The sequence below is a fragment of the Oncorhynchus mykiss genome, chromosome 8 (assembly GCF_013265735.2).
Source record: "Oncorhynchus mykiss isolate Arlee chromosome 8, USDA_OmykA_1.1, whole genome shotgun sequence".
Classification (NCBI taxonomy): Eukaryota; Metazoa; Chordata; class Actinopteri; order Salmoniformes; family Salmonidae; genus Oncorhynchus; species Oncorhynchus mykiss.
Genome location: NC_048572.1, coordinates 33,708,760 through 33,728,336, shown reverse-complemented (window position 1 = coordinate 33,728,336; position 19,577 = coordinate 33,708,760). Strand labels below are relative to the sequence as shown.

Here is a 19,577-nt window from a genome sequence, read left to right as displayed (position 1 = left end):
GCTCATTCTGTTCACGCAATATCACTCTCGACTGGTGCGTTCACCCTGTTCTGGCCACAGTGACCTCATTCCTGGGTTTGGTGTGTGTCCTGTACAGGGAGATGCTGAGAGACCCAGAGATGAGGAACAAGCTGATCTCCAACCCCACCAACTTCAACCACGTGGCCCACATGGGACCTGGGGACGGCATCCAGATCCTCAAAGACCTGCCCATGGTAAGACGGGCCACTACAGAGAGTGTCCATAGATGTTCTGCTTAGTTGTAACATGCTGAGTACTTGTACTTCCTTCTCTGGTCCGACTGAGCATCATGTGTTTGTACGTGTGAAATGTCTGTGCGTTTGTGTGATTTAATGTCTGTGTTTTTGTATGTGCCTATGTGTGGTCATCATGCCTAAATGACATGTTATATGTGTTCATATCCATATTTGTCATTCTGGGGAATATGTATTCACAAATGTTTATCTATGCGTTCTCATCCCATCGCCATAATCCACATATCTGTGCCCCTCTCCTCATCCGCCCCGGTCTATTCTGTCCTCCCCTGTCCACTGGCCTTTCTGACACAGAACGTGCGTGTTCAGGAGAGTCGTGCTGCAGGCTTCAGTGGCTCCGTGTCCATCCCCTCCATCACCAAGAACAGAGCCGAGCCGGGACGGTCCATGAGCGCCAGCAGTGGACTGGGCATCCGTAAGTACCACACTACCAAACACACTAAGCTAGTAAGCTCAATAGTAAAATGGGGATTAAAGAAGCATCAAAAGATGTAGGCCTGGGTAGAGAAAATGGATGTGTTTGTTACTGGTGAACAATGGAAAGTAGATCTTTGTAGATTTAAATGCATTTACAGTGCCTCGCCTTTCCACATTCTGATGTTAGACTTATAATAAAATTGATTAAATTGTTTTTTTTATACCTTTTTGAAAATCAATTCAAAAAAATATATCTGAAATATCACATTTTCAAAAGTATTCAGACCATTTACTCAGTACTTTGTTGAAGCACCTTTGGCAGTGATTACAACTTTGATTCTTCTTGGGTATGACCCTACAAGCCTGGCACGCCTGTATTTGGGGGGTTTCTCCCATTCTTCTCTGCAGATCCTCTCAAGGGCTGTCAGGTTGGATGGGGTGCGTTGCTGCACAGCTATTTTCAGGTCTCCAGAGATTTCTGGGCTCTGGCTGGGTCACTCAAGGACATCGAGACTTGCCCCGAAGCCACTCGTGCGTTCTCTTGGCTGTGTGCTTAGGGTCGTTGTCCTGTTGGAAGGTGAACCTTCGCCCTTGTCTAAGGTCCTGAGCGCTCTGGCGCAGGTTTGCATCAAGGATCTCTCTGCACTTTGCTCTGGACATCTTTGCCTCAAACCTGACAAGTCTCCCAGTCCCTGCCGCTGAAAAACATCCCCACAGCGTGATGCTGCCACTACCATGCTTCACCGTAGGGATGGTGCCAGGTTTCCTCCAGGCGTGACGCTTGGCATTCAGGCCAAAGAGTTCAATCTTGGTTTCATCAGACCAGAGAATCTTGTTTCACATGGTTTGAGAGTCTTTAGGTGCCTTTTGGCAAACTCCAAGCGGGCTGTCATGTACCTTTTACTGAGGAGTGGCTTCCGTCTGGCCACTCGATCATAAAGGCCTGATTGGTGGAGTGCTACAGAGATGGTTGTCCTTCTGGAAGGTTCTCCACAGAGGAACTCTGTTAGAGTGACCATCGGGTTCTTGGTCACCTCCCTGACGAAGGCCCTTCTCCCCCGATTGCTCAGTTTGGCTGGCCTACCAGCTCTAGGAAGAGTCTTGGTGGTTCCAAACTTCTTCCATTTAAGAATGATGGAGGCCACTGTGTTTTGGGGATGTTTAATGCTGCAGAAATGTTTTGGTACCCTTCCCCTGATCTGTGTCTTGACACAACCCTGTCTCGGAGCTGTAAGGACAATTCCTTCGACCTCATGACCTGGTCTTTGCTCTGACATGCACTGTCAACTGTGGGACTTTATATAGACAGGTGTGTGCCTTTCCAAATCATGTCCAATCAGCTGAATTTACCACAGACTCCAATCAAGTTGTAGAAACATCTCAAGGATAATCAATAGAAACCGGATGCACCTGAGATCAATTTCGAGACTCATAGCAAGAGTCCGAATACTTATGTAAATAAGGTATTTCTGTTTTTTATTTTTAAAATATTTAGCAACAATGTCGAAAAACCTGTTTTCGCTTTGGCATTATTGGATATTGTGTGTCGATTGTTCAGGACTTTTTTTTATTTTTTAATCCATTTTAGAATAAGGCTGTAATGTAACAAAAGTCAAGGGGTCTGAATAGATTCTGAAGGGTGACACTCATCTGTCTCTAACTTTCTCTCTTCACTTCTCTTCCTAACTCCCCCTCCCCTTCTCTGTCCCACTCTCTCCCCTATCTATCTTCTCTTTCTTCCCCTATCTCTCTATTTTTCGCTCTCTCCCTCCTTTTTCCAGGTTCGTCATCTCAGAACGGCAATGCGTTGAGGAGAGAGCTGTCCGGGGGTAGCTACAGCTCTAAGCGCCAGACCATGACCTCTCCCTCCGAGAGCTCCTTGTCCTCCGGAGGGGGTATGGACGGCTGCAGCGACGCACCCCTCTCCCAGTTCGACAGAGAGGTACGTGACCAGCCTAGCTTGCTTCCTCCCTCGGGCGCCTGAGTAAATTGCACTTGATTAAGGCTACCAAAACTTGGCTACTAATAATTGGGAACAACTGTGCTGAATCTGTGTCTTCGCTTAGATGATATACCGTCGCATCTCCGATACTAGTGTTCAGATGGTTGTATCTTGGTTGTGAGAGTCAAGTGGATGGATCTGAAACCACGTTTCACTAGTCGTTTGAGCACAGTGGCTCTAAATATGACTAGGTTCACCATAACACTACACAGACACTGAAAATACTCTCGCTGGTGACCAATGACGTGGAAGACATATCAAACATCTATGTAATTAGACATATCAATGTGTGCCCCGTAACTCTGCGCCCCCCTTTTACCCACAACATCCACCACCCAGCTTACGTCTTCTCGTAACCCTCCCATATCGCCCTTTGCCTCATCTTATCCCTCGGTCTGATTGGTTCCTAGACCCACCACAGCCCCTCATAGGGAACTCAATCGGCCCCCCCATACGCAACCCTGACCCAAACCTCAGTCACAGCCATTCCCCTCTCTGGTTCTCTGCATCTGGCCTCTCCTCACTCAGCCTCAACCACCCAGCCAGTAGTAGCTAGCTACAAGTCACCACTAACCACTGATTCAGGGTCAGATAGTTTTTTTCATCCCCCTAATGTTTAAGGTTAGATTTGGGGTCCAGTAATCTGATCCTAGATCTGTGGTTAAGAGCAGCTTTTACCTCAAGCATCCAGCCATCCTCAAAGCAAGGGATTCTTGCTGTAGCTATCCATTGTGCCTTTGGCTCCCTCTTCTGGCCTGGCTGACTGTCTACCACCCCCACTGTCCCTCATACCTGGCTAGCTCCATCGTGATTCGTGCCTGCCCCCATCTCGCCCCCCTCCACCCGCTTCGGTCCCCCCCAGCATGTTGTTCTCTGGGCCGGGCCGGGTCGCTGAGTCTGTAACTGTTCCTCTCCAGTGGCAGGCGGTCTCACCATCGGAGAAGACCCCCGATCTGAAAAGGGCTTTAAGGACCCTGCTTAGTAAGATGAAGGTAATGTCAGCACACACACACAACCAACCCAGACGCACTGTAACCCACCCCTCAACCACACACACAGACACCAACACGCACGTGCGCGCGTTGCCCACAGTCGTGAAGCTTTGCCCCCAAAGCCTCCCACCACTGCACCATTTCAGCCCCAGTAGCACCAGCATCTGATTGCCCCCTCTGTTTCTGGCTAGAGGGTGGTTACTCATTCCCCTTTCCCCTGACCTACCCTGGGGTTTCTACTTCATTTCCTGGTTTGGTTTTTTGAATGGTGTGTCACCATCATCCTCTACCCCGCATGCGTCTGTCTGCTTCCATACTGCCCCCCTGTGGCCAGCCCAACCCATGTTTCTAAGAATGACCATGACAGTATCTGATTTGATACATCATCAGGAAGATACTGTGACGCTCCTCTACTATAGGCCATTATAGTACCTGTACCTTTGTGCCAGCTACTGTAGTGCGGCGGTGGACAGTGGTAGCTCCCACAGCCGTAGCCTACTGTACAAATAGCCATAGAAATTAAAAATGTACGTTTTGTCTGTGAGAAACATGCGGCGCAGAGGACAAATTCACCCTCACCACCTCCCGTGTAGAGTTGCAAGATTCTGGTAACTTTCCTCAAATTCCCAGGTTTTCTAGAAACCCCAGTTGGAAGGTTTCCCGGAATCAGGAGGGAATAATCAGGACGTTTCTGGGAAAACCTGGGAATTGTGGGATAGTTACTGGAATTTTACAAACCCTGCTACCTCCCTTCAGTGAAGGAGGGAGATGATCTTAACCCTGCTTTTCTTAACTAGCAACTCTCAGTGCTGTCCTCAGGGATATCTTGTACACAATGGTCTACTATAGCAGGGGTGGCATATCATAATTATGGAGGACCAGCAGTGTATGCAGGGTTTTGTTCCAGCCCAGCACTCACTCACACTCACACACACACACACACACACACACACTACACCCCTGATTTAACAAATCGCGTTCTCCAAAACCATATATGTGTTGATTGTTTGAACCGTGCGTTTTCTACTAGGCTGGAACAAAAGTGTGTCAACCTCCACTGACTGCTGTGTATTGTAGTAGTAGACCGTAGACGAGGGGCCTCGTGTGTATTGCGTATGTGTTTTGATGTAACCAATCACTTCCGGCCAATCGAGCTGCTCATTGTCTGATGATGTGGAAGGTTCCCGGGGCATTAAGTCACTGTTGCCTAGCGCTCTGTGTGGTGATGTGAAGAGATCTCACCATGTCCACATCGGCAGGCAGGAAGTCAAACAGCAGATTAGCTTTGATGATGACAGTGGTTGGTTGGAAGGACAAACACACACAGAGGTCCCTGAGGACTGGTGTTGACCAGGCCTGATCTACTGAGCCCATTGGAGAGATGGGTTGTGTTCAGTAGGCGCGAATATGAGAAAGTGTGTATATTATTTGTGTGTTATTTATTTTTATGAAAAAAGGGGCAATATTTTTCTCAGACAAGTTAAGATCGTATCGCCTCTTGTGTTTCAGGATTTTCTTGCGTTGCATGCCTACTGACCGTGACCCTGGCCTGTTTTGTGTTTAGCTGTGAGAAAAATATGACATCTCAGTGGCTCTCCCTCCCTCTCTTTCTTCCTGTTCTTCCCCTTTCCTTCTCCCCCTATCTTTAACTCTCCTTCTCTCTCTCCCCCCCCCCCCCCCCTCTCTCCAGGACTCTGACTCACCCCGTCACTCGACGGCGTCCAACAGTTCTACGTTCAGCAGTCCCCCCAGCCCGGCCTCACCCCACAAGACCAAGTCCCTCTCACTGGAGAGCACAGACCGCATGAGTGGCTGGGACACATGAGTGACAGACCGCACACAGCTCCATTCCCTGACCCTCACCAAGCTCCTGGGCCCGCCCCCCTTCCCGGGCCCTGCCCACGGAACTGTACCCGCTGCCACAGGGAAAGGAAGTGTTTGACCAAGAGGGAAATACTGGGAAAGGGTGTGTGTGTGCGCGTGTGTGTGTGTGTGTGTGTGCTCGTGTTTGTGTGTGTGTGTTTTTGAGGGAGGGCATACAATATAGGAATTAAAATGTACACCCCCTTTCATCTGCTTTGTAGCTGATAACCAGAATAAGCGAAGCGCTGAGTTTTATTGAGAGTACTTTTGATTGCAGCACTACTAGCCCCGTATAGATTATTATGTCATTGGCAACTCCTGTAAAAAGACACACAAACCTCAAGACGCGACAAAGAGAAGAGGATCAATATGAAACAACAGATCATTTGATACGTGTACATAGCACCCTTTGGGCTTGGGGGGTGGCCACCTTTTATTTATTCATCTATCTATCGAAGACATGGAGAGCAAGGTGCTTTGCAGCTAGAGGAGAAAGAGAGGATGTTTTCACTCTCTCTTTTTCCTTCTGTTGCTTTCTTCCAAAACGGTAGTTGGCAGCAGGAGAAGAGGGGAATTCCATTTTACAATACAAGGCTCACAAAATAACATTTAAAAAAATGAAGAAAAAAAGAAAGCAATTATGTATTTTTTATTTTATTTTTTTGCTCATGAAGTGAAATATGTGCCGTGACTTAATGTCTTCGTACCATCAGCGAAAAGCTACAGTAAAGCAGTACAAAAATACAAGTATGGTTAGGGGTATTTTAACTCTAGGTGACACCTCGCTGGCTTCATGTTCTCGAATTCTTAGGGACAGCGGTGTTTTAGAAGCAGACTGAACATTCAATGATGACATCACAGCTCCTTATGCGACTTCCTCATGACATGGGCCAGTGACCTCATCCAGTGATCTGGGACCATTTTCCATGTAGTGTAGACCTAGTACTGTAAGTGCAGTAATAGACCAACCACCGATCAATTCCAAAAAGCCAATTCCCATCACAACCATGTACATAGGTTAAAATCAGAGAATAATATATGATAAGGGAATTACTATAGAGAAATAGATGATGGGGAGAAGATCCTCGATTCCTGTTTATCTTTTGAGTATGATTTGGGGTGATATCCGCACGAAAGCCATTTTAAACCACTTCAAGTTCCTCTGATTTTGCTTTTAGATTTGTTTTAGTTTTTTTCTTTCTATTTCATATATGAGACACAAACTGTCAAGTGTCATTTTGATTTGCGTTTGAGGAAACTAATATTAAGGGTCGCATGGACCCCGTGCTGTTAAGTGAATATGTGCATTTATTTGAAGCGATCGTCTTGTCACAGATGCATGCGTTCACACTCACATGCACAAACACACACACACACACGCGCGCGCGAGCGAGCGAACACACACACACACACACACACGGCCGTTTCCCCCGCCACTCTTTCCACTATGGTCCACAGTTGGATCAGTTTGAGGTGGGATTGCATCTTTCCTAACTGAAAGTGATTCTGAAACACTTAAGTGTGTATTTCCATACTTTTCTCTGTGGTACCAACGTGTGAACCTCAAATATGTTGTATCCTTTGACTTCCGAGAGAGATTTTGGAAAGCTTGTTATAACCAAAAATAGAATGACTTGGAATCTTGAGTCTTCGTTCTTTTTCAGACAGCCTTGCTTATTTTGAAGAATGTTTTGATAGGTTATGGGGGGGGGGGGACAATTGTAGATGTCGATTTGACTAGACAGACAGACAGCGCTAGGCTGAAATGGGGGGTCAAAAAAGAGTGAAATAACGGAAAAGAAATGCTAAGATGACAAGTTCAATGTTTAATTTCTGTTCCAATCCTCCCTGCTGTCATTGATATGTTCTTACTATTAACTGGTAAGCTGTATATTACTGTCTGGTAATGCAATAACCTTGATACAAGCCACAAATTGGGGTCAATTCCATTTTTCTTTTGTCAATTCAAGTTCCATTCCAATTTTCCTCAATGCTTCTTTGTGACAAATTTGGAATTAGAATTTCTGTTTACTTTCTGAATTGCCTACATTGAAATGGACCCCAACCCTAATGCAAATCACAGCATGGTGTTGTTGATGTGTATTTATATGTGGAAATGAAACAAGCTTTGGGTCGAGTGCCTAGATCAGCTGACTCTTCTCTCTCAAGCGGAAGGGAGGGGACTCTTATTCTGGAAAGGGGACTTTTTTTTTCATTTCTAATGAGGAATTATTTTTATGTTCCAGACCGTTTTAATGAATGACCGTTGTTACTTACTGTTCAAAGGGACCTTCTGTCTTAAGGTTTAGGAGTGTTGAAGTGTACCAAGTAGTCAAACATGGCAGTTTATCGATCCTAGTCAGAAGTGTATAAAAATATAAGATTTCAGATTTCTGCTTTCATCCGTGCCATCGGGGGCCTAAACCTTCACCCTAAACCACAGTTCTATTATATTCCCTTGAAAATACAGTCATTTATCTCTAGGCTACTCATTCCACGTGTTTTTAGAATTCCATTTTATATTGAGCTTTTGCAAAATAAGAATTTTGCCTTTAGACGTCAGTCTCGCTAAGTTGGTTTTACTCAACCGTCTCAACTTAACCACCTCTCTTACGATTTCCTTTTAACGCTACCAAGAGTCTCTATTCATATCTGCTGGGCCGTGTCTGTAGAATGTATTAGCTGAGAGCGAAGAGGAAATATCTTAGTCTGAGAGTATGATAGACCAGGCTTTATACTGTATAGTTAAAGGCCCGAAATCCCACTTTAAAAAAAATAAATTACAAAAAAAAAACTCAGGAATGTCAGAACCAATGATTATTTTCACCCTAACAATGGAAGTGAGTGTGACAGAACAGACTACACTTGGGAAAGAAGAGCTACATTTAGCCGTAGTGTAGCCAGCTGTGACTAGGCGTAAGGGTCTAAAGATTCAGGTGGAAGAAAAGACGGATACACGGAGGAAGAACTCAGACAAGTGTTTTGAATTAAGGATGAAAAGGGGTGAAGGAGCAGATGGAGGGGTAGTAGTTTGAGGCTGAGGTGTCACCATGATAACCATTAAAAAATATTTCAAAAAACGCCTTTGCATTTCAGTGAGGTCTTATCTTCAGTTCCTTCTATATTATTTTGTTCTTTCATATCATATTATACACCTTGTTTTTCTAGGATTGCTTTGTAATAATTTGTACAGTTTTGCATGTTATAGATGTAATCATTTTATTTGAACGGTTTTGGGGAGTTTTATTGAGGATACCCACTACAGGTGATGTAGATTCTTTTTGCACAGAAATATTTAAGGTGTAAGGTCAAACAAATAATGTATGGAAACTGGCCACCACACTTGTGGAGAACTCATTATATTAACCTGACTCCAATGTATTTCAATAAAGCAGAGGGCTGTTACAAATACGGCTTCACTGAGTCTCGTGTCCTGATTATCATTTATTTCCCTGGGAGCACACATAATAGCCTGGATCCACCCTGAATCGCTCTGGTTCACTTGTAAAATGGAGCAATTCAGTTTGTTTTCCAGGCTAGGGCACAGATCCACTTACACATTTCCCAGATGTATTTTCAGAAGATTTATTACAAATTCAACAAAAGACACCCCCCTCCACCCCCCAAAAATCTATTTACACCTATGCACATGCCACTACTAGAAGTTATGGCTAACAATTATCTATACAAGTAAGTATGCACTTTGTAATACTACTACTGATTCTAGTTCTAACTGGGGGGGGGGAAAGAACACTCATATTCTACCTATAAGGCTGGAGTTTGGAATTCCGCTTTTATCCTGTAATACAATACAGCCCTTCACTTCACAATGGCTGATTCATCAATGCAATTGTTTCATTGTCAATTGTTTCCAATTGATTGACAACAGGACAGGACACTGTCCACGATCGCCTTCACATTATCACTAGGACCCAGAGTTTTCCCTGGGCAGGTCACAGTCAGGAAACACTTCAGGCCCTACTCCTCACATACAGTACCTTCAGCTGCCTCCATCAGAAGTGCAATGAAACCAATTGACGTATATAAAAGTACCTCGATGTATAGTAGTGTAGTACAACAGTGGTTGTGGAGACGCGTCTACCGTACTCCTCGTGCAGGTAAACAATGTGGTCAGCAGGAATAAAGGCTTGGCCTTCATGGACGAGTGCTTGGCAGCACGTGCTTGTGTCACGCATAATGTAGAATCCTTTAGATTGAACCCTTTTCACCCCCCTGAGCAGTGGAATGTGCCGATTAGATAAGAAGCTCTGTAATGTCAGGTATGGATGAATAGCCTGAAACTGATCCCAGAGCTGTCCTACACTTAAAGGGTAGAGTGTCCTTCACTAAGAGCTGACTCCAGAACATTGAACAAAAAGCATCGGCGATCAGCAGTCTGTGCCCAAGAGTATGATTTCTTCTTCTTATTGGTTCAGCTCTCACTCCTGCAAGTCCAAGTTACACTGTCCTCTGAATCCAAGTCGTCTGCTATCTTCATTTATCAGTGCTGTTTAATGAGAGGAGACATGTTGAGACACATTGTCAAACTGTCCACAATCTCCTTATTTTCAAACTGCCATACTGTGGCTGAGTTTACACAGGCAGCCCAATTCTATATATATATATTTTTTTATCAATTAATGGCAAATTATCTGATTTGATTGGTCTAAAGACCAGTAATTGGGCAAAAGATCAGAATTGGGCTGCCTGTGTAAATGTAGCCATAGAGGACTGCAGTATGTCCAGTCCAAAATCAACCTCTACCCCCTAGACCAGGGGTATCAAACTCATTCCACGGATGGCTGAGAATCTATAGATTTTTTTTGTTTTTCCATTTCCATTAAGACCACCAGGTCTTAGTTCATTAACGAAGTACAAGGGCGGAGTCAAAACCCTGCAAACACTTGGCCCTCTGTGGAATGAGTTTGACACATGTCCTAGACACTTGTTGTTTAGCTAAAAGGTTGGCATGGGTTTTAGGGTAGAGGCTAAGGTTTGTTTTGCTGCCAGGCCGTTTAGATGTCTCAGTTCAGGCCGTGGCTCCATCCTCTTCAAGGACCCTGTGGATTCCATTGCCGGGGGCGCTCTGAATGGCCTGGGTGACGTTGCTAAGGTCCCTGATGCTGCTGTGCCGTGATTGGCTATCCAGACGCTGGGTGGAGCCATGCTTTGATAGGCTGTCTAGCCTGTTGGTGCTGCAGTGTCTGGACCCTGATTGGTCGTTGAGGCGGGGCATGCTGCCATAGGGGAGGCGATCGTCAACGCCGCGGAAACTACATGCTGTGTACCTGACAGAGAGGAGAGGAGAGAGATGGTTGGTCAGGCATCTGGGACTGTAAATAACATGACAAATACTCCATGTTTTTAACACTTTCCCAACCCTTTCAGATCTACACATTTACGCCTCTATTCATCCATACTTGTTTTCCACATCTGGCTTTTTTTCAATCCCCAAATCTATTAAATCAATCTGACACCCCCGCGGTTCCCACCCCACCCTCCCCATCCATCCCTACCTGCTGTCTCTGGATCGATGCAGACTTCCATGGAAGCTGCTCATCTTGCTGCGGGCGCTGCGGACACTACTTGCCCGGCTGGTGCTCCCACTGGGGGGCTCGTCCAGCATGGCCAGGTGGGTGGAGGAAGCGTGGGTGGAGGTGCCCTGCGTGGATGTTCCCCTGGACTTCCTCGCGATGGGGGTGTTGGGGTCCCGCAGGAGCAGCTGAGCAAAATCTGGCTCCTGGAGTACCTGTCTGCTCTCGTTGACCACGCTACTGGAAAAGGGAGAGGAAGAGGGGGACGAGGAGAAGGGGTAGGGAGGGATGGAGGGGAGGGAGAGGCGGAGGAGGAACGGGAGAGAGAGAGGGAAGGTGGAAAGGTAGATGAGGAAGGAGGAGTGTGTGGAACAGGGAATGGGAGAGGGGGTTAATGCTCTGATAACAGGGGGGGGGGGGGGTGAACGCAGAGAGTGGGCCTTTCACTAACACTACTATACAGCACTGTTGAATTTAAAATCTTGGAACCACTTTACTTAAAGGCAGCAGGTATAATACATTAAGATGCACTGCATTGCCTGCATTCCATATCATATAAAATAGCATATTTATTTGATTTAATTCAAATGTGCACTAATCGTGCAATTCATTTAAAAAAAACAACAACATTGCTCTTCATGAGAAATACATTGATGTTAGGGAGAGAAAGCGTGTTTTAGAGACTTACTCTTTGCGTCTATGTCCGTGGAAGAAGCTGGCCCATTCGAAGCAGGTCTTCTTGCTGCCCACCCAGAACACTGAAGGGATCCCTACTACCAACATCATCAGGTACTTTATGATGAACAGGGACAGGTTTGGTCTGCTGGTCTGCTCGACCTAGGTCACCCATGGAGAGGAGAGAGGTGTGAGTGGGTCTGCCATAAGGGAGTACTCTACTAGCAATCTGTACTGCAGGGAAACAGTGTGTGTCTGTGAGTACATTTGATTGTACATGTATGTCTGCTCGGCTGCGTGGGTGAGAATGTAGTTCTCAGTAAGTATGACACTACTACGGTAGGTTGTCTGCAAGGCAGTGAGGCACTGCACTCCTGAGTCGTGTGTGTTTTCCCACATGCATGTATTTTCTAACAGACTCGGCAGCTTACCGCTACAGGCATAAACAAATCAGCAGCCGACACAATGGCATGACTCTCTCCTTCCCCCTCCCTTTGTCTTATTCTCCCTCTCTCTACCTCTCATTCCCTCCCTCCACCCCTGCTCTCATTTTCTCTACTTCCATTCCCATCCATCCCCAATCATTCCCTCTCTCTCTACCTCCCCCCTCTAATTTGATCTCTTTCCCTCCACCCCCCTCTCTCTTCTGTGCCCCCAACCCCCCCGTAGATAGTGCACCTGTACCCTCAGGCTACACTGTACCCTCACACGGGTCTCTACTGCAGAAGGGTACAGTACAGCAGCACAACACAGCACTCATCTTCTCACCCATACCTGCAAATACACTGCATCACTGCTGTAACACCATAGCAGCCTTAGTAAACACACAGACACATAGTGAATGTATGTCAGTGGAGGCTGCTGAAGGGAGGACGGCTCATAATAATGTCTGGAATGGAGTGAATAGACTGGTATCAAGCACGTGGTTTCCATGTGGTTGAGACCATTCCATTGACTCCGTCCCAGCCATTATTATGAGCCGTCCTCCCCTCAGCAGCCTCCACTGATGTACAGTATGTGCATATCTATCTCCCCCTATCCCTGTAAGAAACATACTCACATAAATCCCTTGTTTCTTTCCCAACACACACACACGCACATACACAGCAGTCCTGATGGCCTCGTTATGAGTGGAGCAGGCAGGCAGAGCAGCCTGGAGCTCAGAGAACCTCATTACAACAGAATGAGATAAGAGGAGAGAGACTGAATCACTGCAGCCATATGTCCTTTCAGTTAACATGTCTTATCTTCTAAACTCCTCTAGATTGGCATCTCCTACGGTTCTGGCCAATCAGAGGGGAAGTAGTAGAAAAGCACAGGGTGGATGCAGCAGAACTGACTCGTTGAAATAGAATGGCCATCCTTATTCAAGTCAATGGGTCTGTAATGGGTGGACACATCTAGTGATAATATTTCTATGGGCCTGACCCATAGTAGCACTGGTTGGTTTTCACAGCTGATTCCTTTTCTCTATGACATTTAATTTAAAGTGACTAAGATTTTCGTATTCCCTGCGGGAATCAAACTCACAATTGTAGTGTTGCAAGCATCGTGCTCTACCAACTAAGCCACACAGGACCTCTCTCTCTCTCTCTGTGACACACACACACACACACACACACACACACACACACACACACACACACACACACACACACACACACACACACACACACACACACACACACACACACACACACACACACACACACACACACACACACACACACACACACATGATCAAAAGTATGTGGACACCTGCTCATCGAACATCTCATTCCAAAATCATGGGCATTAATATGGAGTTGTTCCCCCTTTGGATGCTATAATAGCCTCCACTCTTCTGGGAAGGTTTTTGGCCTGGCTCATAATCAGCGTTTCAATTCATCCCAAAGATGTTCGATGGGGTTGAGGTCAGGGCTCTGTGCAGGCCAGTCAAGTTCTTCCAAACCAATCTCGACAAACCATTTCTATATGGACCTCGCTTTGTGCACAGGGGCATTGTCAAGCTGAAACAGGAAAGGCCCTTCCCCAAACTGTTGCCACAAAGTTGGAAGCACAGAATCCTCTAGAATGTCAGTGTATGCTGTAACGTTAAGGTTTCCCTTCACTGGAACTAAGGGGCCTAGCCCCTTAGAAAAACAGCCCCAGACCGTTATTCCTCTTCAAACAAACTTTACAGTTGGCGCTATGCATTGGGGCATCCGCCAAACCTAGATTAGTCTGTCGGACTGCCAAATGGTGAAGCGTGATTCATCACTCCAGAGAACGCGTTTCCACTTCTCCAAGAGTCCAATGGCGGTGAGCTTTACACCACTCTAGCAGACGCTTGACATTGCACATGGTGATCTTAGGGTTGTGTGCAGCTGCTCGGCCATGGAAACCCATTTCATGAAGCTCCCGATGAACAGGTCTTGTGCCGACAATGCTTCCAGAGGCAGTTTCGAACTCGGGAGTGAGTGTTGCGACCGACTACAGACAATTTTTTCCGAGCTACCCGCTTCAGCGGTCCCATTCTGTGAGCTTGTGTGGCCTACCACTTCGCGGCTGAGCCGTTGTTGCTCCTAGATGTTTCTACTTCACAATAACAGCACTTACAGTTGACCGGGGCATCTCTAGCAGGGCAGAAATTTGACAAACTGACTTGTTGGAAAGGTAGCATCCTATGATGGTGAACGTTGAAAGACACTGAGGTCTTCAGTAAGGCCTTTCTACTGTCAATGTTTGTCTATGGAGATTGCATGGAGGTGTGCTTGATTTTATACAACTGTCAGCAACAAGTGTGGCTCAAATAGCCGAATCCACGAATTTGAAGGGGTGTCCACATACTTTTGCATATATTGTGTATATAGATCTCTGCTGAACCATAGCTTTATAGTATATATGGGCTCAGGAGATTGTCTGTTTACATGTTAGCTACTGTGTTACTGTATGTTTGTGTGCTCTGGGGAAGCAGAATCCTCCCACTCACATCCTCCACACATCACAAAATTATGAAGGGCAGTCAGCGGGCCTACAGAGACCTGGCCGCCCATTCTCAGTCTTTCTATATAAAAAACAAAAGACTTTCACTCGTTCCATTACTCTCACTAGTACCCTTCCCTTACTAGCCGTTACCAAACCACAGACATTCCTCACTATTACATTTTGCCTGTGTAGTTTGGTCCATACAGTAGCTTTACTTTCTTTACAACTGCATTACCATAGCGTCGCCCTTCTCTCTGATCCATCTTTCCCCCAGAAACAGAACCTCTGGGAGAAATGAACTCACCGCTCTCTTACGCAGTAACGCTTGCATGACTGATTAAGGCCCCAAACGACTCTCTTTGACTCCCCCCGGCCTTCCCCCTCTGTTTCCCCCATCCCCCCACCGTAACAGGCCTCTAATGCCGTCATAAGCTATCTATGTTGGGGGTACACACATTTATACACACACACACACACACATACACACGGAGACACACACATGGAAACACATGGAGACGGACACAGACAGACACACATGCACACAAATGCTCTACTGTGTGCCAACCAGCCTTCCTTTAGAACTAACTAAAAGGCAAGAGATTACACACCATCACACATCCAAACGTGGCAATGGAACTGAAAAACATTGACATATAGACACTTGCTACAAACAAACAAGTAGAGAAGCTATTCACTCTTTTCACTTCTCTACCCATCCAAACTCTGCTATCTGTGCCACCACAGTAACTAGTAACACAAAACCTTTTTAAGGAGGACAGAAAAAGAAGCACAGCACACACACACACTCAAACATACATACACACACACAAAAACAAGCATATACTGTATATATATATATATATATATATACACACACACACACACACACACACACACACACACACACACACACACACACACACACACACACACACACACACACACACACACACACACACAAATGCTACCAATTTACAGCAGCAAGGATGAAGTGTTTGAATGATTAACTGCTTCTCCAGATGAGTGGGGATGTTGTTCCACCGCTCCAGGCAGAGAGTAGCTTCTCTGAAGTGCTTCATCTATTAAATAGAACCAACCTGAGATCTCTCCCCGGTCTGTGTTTGCACTGGAACACTGGAGCTAGGTGTGTTGGGAATACAACTACAGTGTGAGACTGAAATACATTTTTCTTACTCTGTTGTTTTTCTTTCCCTTATTGAACTTGGCACCAGAATTCAATTCCATCTTTTTTCTTGGGACCCCATGAAAGCTCACAGAGGTCCCTCAGGGGTCCAAGGCCCCCTGGTTGAGAATGACTGATGTACTGTAGGGGTTATAATAATATTTGAGTGTAGTTGATTGTAGTTTCTAGAAATGGTTACAGTAGCTGTATAATCTGATATTACATCCTATGGACAAGTGTATGGTGTAGTGGTTAGAGTAGATGTAATGTAGCGTGGTGCTTAAGAAAGGGGGTACATGGTATACCTGGTAAGACAGGGGATATGGTGTATTGGTTAGAGTATGGATCTCACCTTGTGCTGTGGTGGTCATGAAGTTATGTCAGCCGATTATTGTCATGCAAAAGAAAATGAGTTGGCCTACTGTATTTTATTTGGCTATGCTCTATGCCATAGGCTGTAGGCTTGTTCATTTTGCTGACAATATATGCTTATAAGTCCCATAACATTATTTGATATAATATAATGTTATTGTAAGAAGGATATAATTTACCTTAGCTGAGTAATATAGAATGGAGTGCTTATATGAAGTGGCAATGTTGAGCGTAAAAGTGATCATTTGAAACAGGTCCTATAGGCTACGCTATATATTGGAATTACTTAGCAACTTTAGTTGTGAATGATACAAACCATATAATTTCTCAGAAATCAAAACATATATGGGTTGCACGATGCGACTATATGCTAAAAAAAAGAAGAAGCTTTGCGCTCTGTCTTCGCCTCAGGCTACACAGCTGTTCTCTCATCACGTGATCATATTTTCACCCATCAGACTATTCTCAATTTAATCTTGTCTTTACTAATATGTCAAATGAGTTTCCATTTAGAATGGCCCTTTATCAAATGGGCAGGAACAGGGGCAGTGGAAAAAAGACATATTCCGTAGGCTATGCACTCGAATAGCGAATGGAGGCTGCGCGCTTTCCTGCAGGTTTTTCCAATGTTGCCGGATAGGCTACTTCTGTTTTATATTGGAGCTATGCTTAATATGAACAGCTGATAAATAAATATAAGACCATTTATTTCACTACACACGTCAACCACTGTTTGAGGAGCATGCTCTCGCTGTGCGACAGGTGATATTCCGCCCAAACTCTGTATGCCATGGGTTCTCCAACCCTGTTCCTGCAGATACCCAGCGCTTAATTTCGGAAACAAACTTAAATCTGTATAGTAACATGTTTTCGCAACTAAACATATTTCACTAAACTATTGACGCACGTCTGCGCACGTAAGAAAAAAATTAAGGAGAGAGAGACGAGAAAAGGGAAATGCATAGTGGTGAGATGTTCTGTAGCTAAAGGTAATGTAAGCCTATTAATTATGAAAATATAACCAAATCCACATTACTAGGCTATTCAAAATCATATACAAATTCTCTATAATTGTAAGCTAACTGTAAGCCGCCCTGCACAATCAATGAACCAACAGCATCTCCTAGGGCTATACATTCTCTCCCAAACTCGTGGATAGACATTTTGGAGCGTAGCATAAGGTAATCCAGTCCATCCAGTATGCAACATAATAAAGTCCACACGATTACTCAAATGCGTTTAATTTTGAAGAATAAACTAGACCAATTATGTACCAAAGACATCTTAAATCAGTTTTGTTTTATGTTTTTCTGCCATGCATAGTATGTGGTAGGCTGTGTATTGTATAACAGCACGAGCATCATTTTGATTCAAGGTATTTTATCGGGCTTGGCCTCATAAGCTTATGCATAAACGAATACTGTGCATTCGAAAGAATTCAGACCCCTAGACTATTTCCAAATGTTGTTACGTTACAGCTTTATTCTATAAATATATGTAATTGTTTTTTTCCCTCGCCAAACTGCACACAATGACAAAGAAAAAAATGTTTTTTAGAATTGTTTGAAAATGTTTGGTTTTTTTATATCTGAAATATCACATTTACATAAGTATTCAGACCCTTTACTCAGTACTTTCTTGAAGCACCTTTGTCAGCTATTACAGCCTTGAGTCTTCTTGGGTATGACCCTACAAGTTTGGCACACCTATATTTGGGGAGTTTCTCACATTTTTCTCTGCAGATCTTCTCAAGCTCTGTCAGGTTGGATGTGGAAGATTGCTGCACAGCTATTTTCAGGTCTCTCCAGAGATGTTAGATCTGGTTCAAGTCCTGGCTCTGGCTGGGCCACTCAAGGACATTAAGAGACTTGTTCCTAACCCAGTCCTGCATTGTCTTGGCTGTGTGCTTAGGGTTGTTGCCCTGTTGGAAGGTGAACCTTCACCCCAGTTGGAGGTCCTGAGCGCTCTGAAGCAGGTTTTCATCAAGGATCTCTCTGTACTTTGCTCTGTTCATCTTTGCCTCAATCCTGACTAGTCTCACAGTCCCTGCCGCTGAAAAACATCCCCACATCATGCTGTGGGGATGGTGGTGCCAGGTTTCCTCCAGACGTGACGCTTGGCATTCAGGCCAAAGTGTTCAATCTTGGTTTCATCAGACCAGAGAATCTTGTTTCTCATGGTCTGAGAGTCTTTAGGTGCCTTTTGGCAAACTCCAAGCGGGCTGTCATACGCCTTTTACTGAGGAGTGGCTTTCGTCTGGCCACTCTACCATCAGGGATGAGTTGGACCGTAGAGTGAAGGAGAAGCAGCCAGAAAGTGCTCAGCATATGTGGGAACTCCTTCAAGACAGTTGGAAAAGCATTCCTCAAAGACAAGGTGGTTGGAACCAAAAATCTCAAATTAAGGACCCATCAGACCAAAGGACAGCTTTCCACCAATCTAATGTCCATTGCTCATGTTTCTTGGCCCAAGCAAGTCTCTTCTTATTATTGGTGTTCTTTAGTAGTGGTTTCTTTGCAGCAATTCAACCATGAAGGCCTGATTCACGCAGTCTCCTCTGAACAGTTGATGTTGAGATGTGTCTGTTACTTGTGAAGCATTTATTTGACCTGCAATCTGAGGCTGGTAACTAATGAATTTATCCTCTGCAGCAGAGGTAACTCTCAGTCTTCCTTTCCTGTGGCGGTCCTCGTGAGAGCCAGTTTCATCGCTTGATGGTTTTTAGCGAATGCACTTGAAGAAACTTTCAAAGTTCTTGAAATTTTCCAGATTGACTGACCTTCATGTTAAAGTAATGATGGACTGTCGTTTCTCTTTGCTTATTTGAGCTGCTCTTAATATGGACTTGTTCTTTTACCAAATATGGGTATCTTCACCCCTACCTTGTCACAACACAACTTGATTGGCTCAAACACATTAAGAAGGAAAGAAATTCCACAAATTAACTTTTATCAAGGCACACCTGTTCATTGAAATTCCAGGTGACTACCTCATGAAGCTGAATGAGAGAATGCCAAGAGTGTGCAAAGCTGTCATCAAGGCAAATGGTGGCTACTTTGAAGAATCTCAAATATTAAATATATTTAGATTTGTTTAACACTTTTGTTTTCTGATACAGTGCCTTGCGAAAGTATTCGGCCCCCTTGAACTTTGCGACCTTTTGCCACATTTCAGGCTTCAAACATAAAGATATACAACTGTATTTTTTTGTGAAGAATCAACAACAAGTGGGACACAATCATGAAGTGGAACGACATTTATTGGATATTTCAAACTTTTTTAACAAATCAAAAACTG

General features: G+C 44.8%; 2 protein-coding genes across 13 annotated transcripts in view; one reads left to right on the top strand and one right to left on the bottom strand.

Moving 5' to 3' along the window:
• Positions 1–8,963, top strand: part of cdc42bpab (CDC42 binding protein kinase alpha (DMPK-like) b) — a 102,865-nt gene extending 93,902 nt beyond the window's left edge. For 6 of the 8 annotated variants that reach the window (XM_036985356.1, XM_036985355.1, XM_036985354.1 and 3 more), the window contains 5 exons: positions 98–215; positions 570–690; positions 2,474–2,634; positions 3,612–3,686; positions 5,377–8,963. In XM_036985356.1, coding sequence (XP_036841251.1) covers positions 98–215; positions 570–690; positions 2,474–2,634; positions 3,612–3,686; positions 5,377–5,511 — 610 coding nt within the window. In that variant the 3' untranslated portion in view covers positions 5,512–8,963. The remainder of the gene's footprint in view (positions 1–97; positions 216–569; positions 691–2,473; positions 2,635–3,611; positions 3,687–5,376) is intronic. The other 2 variants (XM_036985359.1, XM_036985358.1) reach the window with 1 other exon arrangement.
• Positions 8,702–19,577, bottom strand: part of fzd3a (frizzled class receptor 3a) — a 30,422-nt gene continuing 19,546 nt past the window's right edge. For all 5 annotated transcript variants that reach the window (XM_036985360.1, XM_036985362.1, XM_036985364.1 and 2 more), the window contains exons 7-9: positions 11,772–11,920; positions 11,066–11,323; positions 8,702–10,837 (exon numbers count right to left, since the gene is read on the bottom strand). In XM_036985360.1, the coding sequence (XP_036841255.1) occupies positions 10,579–10,837; positions 11,066–11,323; positions 11,772–11,920 (666 nt within the window). In that variant the 3' untranslated portion in view covers positions 8,702–10,578. The remainder of the gene's footprint in view (positions 10,838–11,065; positions 11,324–11,771; positions 11,921–19,577) is intronic.